The sequence below is a fragment of the Amborella trichopoda genome, chromosome 4, assembly GCF_054954075.1.
Source record: "Amborella trichopoda isolate Santa Cruz 75 chromosome 4, AtrichopodaSantaCruz75HAP2 v2.0, whole genome shotgun sequence".
Lineage (NCBI taxonomy): Eukaryota > Viridiplantae > Streptophyta > Magnoliopsida > Amborellales > Amborellaceae > Amborella > Amborella trichopoda.
In genome coordinates this window covers 58,511,565-58,518,381 of record NC_142339.1, presented here as the reverse complement: position 1 = coordinate 58,518,381, position 6,817 = coordinate 58,511,565, and the positions used below count along the sequence as shown (strand labels likewise).

The 6,817-nt window shown below is 37.5% G+C and overlaps 1 protein-coding gene across 6 annotated transcripts; it reads left to right on the top strand.

Moving 5' to 3' along the window:
* Positions 1 to 267: 267 nt before the first annotated feature.
* On the top strand, positions 268 to 4,047 carry LOC18422224 (Exostosin family protein). Of its 6 annotated transcripts, none has more exons than XM_088866131.1 (3): positions 268 to 392; positions 766 to 2,154; positions 3,360 to 4,047. In XM_088866131.1, the coding sequence occupies exons 2-3, from the start codon at positions 1,204 to 1,206 to the stop codon at positions 3,879 to 3,881; spliced, it is 1,473 nt and encodes a 490-aa protein (XP_088722257.1). In that variant the 5' UTR covers positions 268 to 392; positions 766 to 1,203; the 3' UTR covers positions 3,882 to 4,047. The 6 variants fall into 6 exon arrangements, with proteins under 6 accessions (XP_088722257.1, XP_088722260.1, XP_088722261.1 ...); XM_088866134.1 differs by having other exon boundaries at positions 3,201 to 4,047; XM_088866135.1 differs by having other exon boundaries at positions 268 to 396; positions 1,864 to 2,154.
* The last annotated feature ends 2,770 nt before the right edge of the window (positions 4,048 to 6,817 follow it).

Below are 6,817 nucleotides of genomic sequence, written 5' to 3'. Positions count from 1 at the left end.
AGAAATTTGGCGAAGTTGCGTAATTTCGCGAAACTTTGAAACGATGTGAGGAACGCGTACGTTACGGTGAATTTTGAGCACCCAAGTCGCTTGTTACCTCCCCGAGAAAGACCTTTTCGAACTACTTTTAATATCAAAAATAAAAACCCATGAAAAAAATGAAATAAATCAACAAAAAAATATATTAATAAAAGTAAAAAAGCCCACAGAAAAATCTTAATTGGCAATTAATTATAAGTAGTAGATTGAATCCTCAAATCAATCAATAGCAAGAAGCTTTTCCATTTGATTCTTTCTCTGCAATTTTATTTCTCTTTCGGCTTCCTATAGAATTCTCAATGGCCCCATCAAATTCTCTGCTCAGTTAGGGTTTTAGCTTCTTCAGTCAAGAGGCAGGTATCGTGCTTTATATCACTTAGTTTTACTCTTCTTTAACGGCTTTCTAAGTCCAAATCCCAATTCCTTTTAGCTTGTTTCATAGAGGAATGTGATGACCCAAATGTGGATTTTACAGTGACTAAGACCCAGAGAGAGAATTGCATTGAAAAGTTTTAGCTGGTTTTTCTGTTTTTTTTCTTTTTCTGGGGAGAAAAGAGTGGACCCAAGTGTTTAGAAAGATGGGTTCAGTAAGAAAGTTTATGGGTTATTAGATATCCATCTAAAACATTGTTTTTTTCTTTGTAACGAACTGGGGTTTTGGAATTATAGCTCTGGTTTTTGTTATGAGTAAGGAATAGCCTTTAGTGACCTTTTTGTTTTTTGTAGGAGGATTAACAAAGTGTTTGTTATACTGAAAGCAAAGGCGGATTTGAGGGGGGAAATTTTGGCTCTGTATTTTCGTATTTTTAGCTGTTAAATGGCTGGTTCTCCAGATGGATAGAGCTTTAAGTTGCAAACTTTGGAGCATTTGATGAGAAAGAATCTTAAATCTGCAAAACCCCATTTAAAAGGATCATTAATAAATTATGTTGAATGAGCAAACCCCAAGTTTTTTATCCTAGGGAGGGTGAGAGAGATTAAGAGAGAGTGATGAAATGCAACAGACTTTGTGACTTTCATAACTCTAGCCTATGATCTTAGAGACTTGAGAGAGAGAGAGTAAATGGGAAGTGAAGAATATTCAAAATTCGATCTTCCTTCCTTTGTTTTATTAGTTTTCCGTTATGTGACCAAGATTTATAGTCGTATCCTCTAGCAGTTTCCATGGCAGAAAGAACCACACTGTCGTCAAGCTCTGAGACTAGAAAGTCCCTTTTTGGCGTTATTTGTGTCTCTTTTATACTCTTGATCATCTCCTCTTCTTTTCTTTTGAGGTCCAATAATTCTCTTCTATCCGAATCAGTTCTCATGTTGATGGCCATTAATAGCACTCTAGAATCGACAACCAAAACCAAACTCCTTGAACCCTCTGATTCTTCCACTCTGGGCCTTCAAATCACAAATCCAAAGTCTAACATTGGAATTGAATTCCGAGATATAAGCAGGTCATCTGATACAGGAAAGAAAAGCAAGTGTGATCCAAATCAAGCATTTCTTAAGGTCTATATGTATGATTTGCCACCTGATTTCCATTTTGGGCTATTGGGTTGGAAGCCAAATGGCAAAAAAATATGGCCAGATATTGGCACAGCAATACCTGAGTACCCTGGTGGCTTGAATTGGCAACATAGTATGGAGTATTGGCTTGCATTGGATTTACTAGCTTCAAACACAAATGGGGCACTTAGTCCATGCACAGCTGTGAGAGTCAATAATTCAAGCTTTGCCGATGTGTTTTTCGTGCCATTTTTCTCTTCGATTAGCTATAACCGACATTCCAAGCTACATGGAAACAAAAAGATCAGTAAAAATAGTCTGTTGCAGGATAAACTAGTGAAGTTTTTGATGGGTAGAGAAGAATGGAATAAATGGGGGGGAAAGGATCACTTGATTGTGGCTCACCACCCAAATAGCATGTTGATGGCTAGAGATAAACTTGGTTCAGCTATGTTCGTGCTTGCTGACTTCGGGAGATATTCAAATGATACAGCTAACCTGCAAAAGGATATAATTGCTCCTTATATGCATGTTGTGAGGAGTATTAAGGATGATACTCTTTCTTTCAAAAGCCGAAGGACCTTGGCATATTTCCAAGGGGCAGTATACAGGAAAGATGTGAGTTTTTTCAAATCGAGTTGCTTTTAATTGAACTTGTTTTTATTGGTGTTTATTTCCTGAGCTTCATTGCAGTAATTTCTTTTCACTTTATTGTCATCTCCAATTTTGTAAGCTGTTTTAACTGTAATTTGTTTTAGTTAAATTTGCCTGAAGGAAGATGACAAGTTTCCTCATCGATCATTTTTGAATGTTTTGATTCTTATGGCTCTGTTTAACTAGTGTAAGGGGATCTCATGTTATGGTAGATGCGACTCTCTCAATCACCATCCATCATTTCGCTGGATGGTGATAACCCTATGAGATATGGTTTTCCCATAGTTTGTTTTATTATTGTATACTTTCTCAGAGTATAAGCATGTTTACATCATGTAATCTCGGAAAGTACTTCAAGATATAAGCATTGTCTAGACAATAGAATGTTACTTGATCCTTCAAAAGCAGTGAATTCCATTTATAGTGAATCACCATAATTGTGTTGACACAAAAGGTATATAACAGAGAAAATGTATCTTCTTTGGTGGCTAGGTAAATCAATTAAGTGGCATGGCTTTGAACTGTGGAATATCTCTTAATTAAACCAACAGTCTACTAGTTAGGCTAAAATTGAAGACAGTTTTTTCTTTTTTCCAATTCATTTTGTGTAGTGATTGATGATTCCATACTAGGCGAACCAAGGGGCAACATATCGGTCGTTTGCAGATTTGTTGGATAGGAAGATCTGCTGAGAGCTAAGACTGGCCTTTTGACCTAACTGATATAAAATTGTTACCTTTGGTAGAATAAAATTGGTCCTATAAATCTTCAAAAATAAAAAATGTGCATTCCTAGGTGTTGCCTCTTCGCCTTTAATTGGATGTGAATGCTATTACTACGTAACCAAGATACTAGTAGAGAGATTACATGGTAGAAATGCTTTAAAGTAGTGACATCTGATAGTATTACATAATTTGCTTTATATATGATACACTGTAGCATAATTATAACCTTAGCCAATTACAACTTCTTTCTCCTTATGGTATTGGTACCTGCTGTCATCTCAACAGAAGATTTAGACCTTGGGGAGTCCATCATCTTTTCAAACTACTATTAGCATCTTCCTGGTTTACAAGTACCAATTATTGATTCATGAGCCATCAATCATTATGATTAAGACTTCTTATCAAAAAGGATAGTTACTTATCACTGGTCGGAAACCTTTCCAGGGTGGAATTATTCGACAAGATCTTTACTATCTTCTCAAGGATGAAAAAGACGTTCACTTTGCTTTTGGCAGTGCTAAAGAGAATGGGATAACTAAGGCAGGCCAAGGTATGGCTTCGTCAAAATTCTGCCTAAATATAGCAGGCGACACCCCCTCCTCGAATCGTCTTTTCGATGCTATAGCGAGTCATTGCGTACCCGTTATTATCAGTGATGACATTGAGCTCCCTTATGAGGATGTACTTGATTATTCTAAATTTTGCATCTTTATAAAAGCACCAGATGCTATAAAGCCGGGTTTCATACTGAATCTTCTTAGAGGGATTGGGCCTCAAGAATGGACCCAAATGGCCCAAAGGGTAAAGGAAGTCGCCCATCACTTTGAGTATCAATTCCCTTCTCAACCTGGCGATGCTGTTCAAATGATATGGGGAGCTGTTGGGCGTAAATTATCATCTCGTCGGTTGAAACTACACAGGGAGAATCGATACAAACGGTCACAGCTCAAACAACAGAGATTTTAAGAGGAGGATTTGAGAATCTGAAGATGCATTTTCTAACCATGTAACTGAAATGCACCTTGATTGTAACTTGAGGCCATTCTTGGTCCCTTTGTAATTTAATGGTCCTCTGCTTATTGATTACATTGTGGTTTATCATTGATTAAAGTGTAAGTAGTCCTTACAAAAATTATGACTGATTTGATAGCCTTTGTGTGTGTCTTCTTGTTTCATTAGATTCTTGAACGGAACGTAGAACTTTTGTTTCACTGAAACCATTCACTGAAACCATTCTTTTGTTTCACTGAAACCATTCTTGAACGGAACGTAGAACTTTTGTTTCACTTTATCCTTGTATTTAAGACAATAAATACAAGAATAAAGTGAAATCAAATGCAGGAAACATATTATTACTGCATTTTGGTTAATCCCATAAGTAGCTTTGACAAACTCCCCAAACCCAAAATCCTTAGCTGGGTTTCTTAGACTGTCAAATTTGGTGCTACTCAGGACAATGTCAAAAATGTTTGTTCTCTCCTTTTTTCTCTTTCCTTCTTTTAAATCTTTCCCTAATTTAATGTCATTCCTATCAACTTCAGCAAATCCATACCCCATTCAGAGTGGTTACCAAAAGAATAATACATTCTTACATAAAAGATATAAATAAATCAGAAATTTTTTTGAACTGCCCCCCTGTGTATCCAAGATTTCAATTGCGCTCTAGAAAATTATGAGAAAGGATGAAAGGATTTCAAGGGTGGAAGGCCACAAAAATTAAGTCACCTCTTCTACCAGGTAATGGCAAGCATGATACCAGGGTGTCTGCATCCCAAAGATTGGGATATTTTGAGAAATAGTCAGCGGCTGATTGCAGGAACATTTGATAGAGAAGAATTGAACATGTCTGGTTATTATATTTGGCAAAATTATGTTTTGTCTTAGGAAAACACGTGGACTCGGAAATTACAAAAACATAGTTAGCAAAATAACTATCCGATACCTTATAAAATCTAAAAACTAAGTTCATCTTGATATGCAAACTAAATCTTTGGGGCAAGGATGTCTTAGAAACCATTAAAGGTGGATCCAAATTCTCTTTAAAAATATCGACCAAGAATTATTAGAGGACAGTATCGCTTAACCAGAGTATCAAAACATTCACAAGATGAAAAATAGAAATGGATCAATCCTTTTACTGTGATAATGGGAAATAAAAATAATGCTACCATGCAATTACCAAGCTTGCTAATGCAGACAAGATGTAATCTTTTTCTTCTCTTAATTGTGAAAAAAACAACCCACAAACTGTAATTCTATACCCCTTAGCCATACACCACCGTTTCCCTTTGTATCAATGGTGGCTTGCCAGCTCTGTACAATCTCTCTTTCACATAAAATCCTCGATCCATTAATCAGATAGACAAAACCAACCCATCTAAGATAAGAAAATAAAAAAAGAAAAAGTAAGAGGAAAAAAAAATCAAATTCATTAGAACAGCTGACTTTTGGTTTGAGTCCGAACTCTTCTTCTGCACCAGAAATAACAAGTCGGCTGATCCATCTTCTATCAGCCATGACTATGCATTCTTTCTTCGAGAGAATCCAAGTATTCTCAGCATCGGTTATGTATGGGATCAGACCCTCCTCGAACCCTTCTCTTGCTCGACTGGTTTGGATCAAAAGCTGAGGGTCCATGAGCTTGTCTTTGCTTGCTATTGAAATTTTCAACAGAGGCCTCCTCAACAAGTAGTCTCCTTGATGAAGCAAATCCATCTTCTTGGGTCCATCTTAAAACCAGGTCTGAGCTTCTCAGGCCATAAGCCATTTCTAGTTGGAGAGAAAAAAACCCGATAAAAATGAGAAGTAGAACCAACCTTTGAGCACAGAAAACCATGGTTTCTAGAGGCACCCAAATGGATAAGAACCTCAGAAACCTCTGTTTTAGAGTAATTGAATTATAACAAGCTCTGCAACTGTTAATGTCCGACTGATATATGGGCCATCCCTGTAGATATAAGCTTCTTATATGTTGGGTCCTGGGGGTTAAAAACACTTAGGAGGGAATAAAGTCCAAAAAGGTTTAAGAACACCTTGAGGGAGCCTAGATTCACCAAAATCATCCTTCTGCAAAATCTAAGCAAATTAAGGCTGTTTTTGAATTTGCTCTTTTTTGTTCTTTTGAATGGAAGGCTCTGACACACTTGAATAAAGAGATTGGAACACCATCCTTGAGAAGCTAAGCATCTTTTCACTGATTCTCTCCTATCATTTGCATATGTTGCTTTATCTACTCATCATAGACCAGACCAGACCGATCCTTTGTCTGGTTTGCCATTGTCTTGAAACTGCCATGTCACTCTTGACGGGGCCCACATGTCCCTGTTCCACGTGTCTATTCACCATTTGCTCTCTCTCTCTCTCTTATGTATACACACATCTCACATATGAGCACACACACCTCTTTCTCACATATGAGCACACACACCTCTCTCTCACATATGAGCACACACACTTTTCTCTCACCTCTCTCTCTCTCATATGATCACATATACCAACACACACATCCCTCTCTGTCTTTTTCATATGAACACACGTGCACCATTAATTGCTCAACTTGGGACTCATGCTAGTTAAAAATTCCTCTCATTATATGAACGCACATACAATTGCACCTTTAGTGCTAAACTTGGGACTCATGTTGCTTCTCTCTCTCTCTCTCTCTCTCTCTCTTTGGAACTCACATGTGTTGCCTCTGGCCACGTGTGACACTCTTTCTCAAGCCTTAATCATGCGAGGTGGTTGCTTGGCACTGTTGCTAAGGAACCCAAAAGTAGGCGTATGGAAGATGGCGGTAGGGAACCAATTCTTGCTTTATCCCATTCCACATCTGCTTTTAGAATTTAGCTCTCTAACCCATGCACAAACAACTCTCTCTCTCTCTCTCTCTCTCTCTCTCTCTT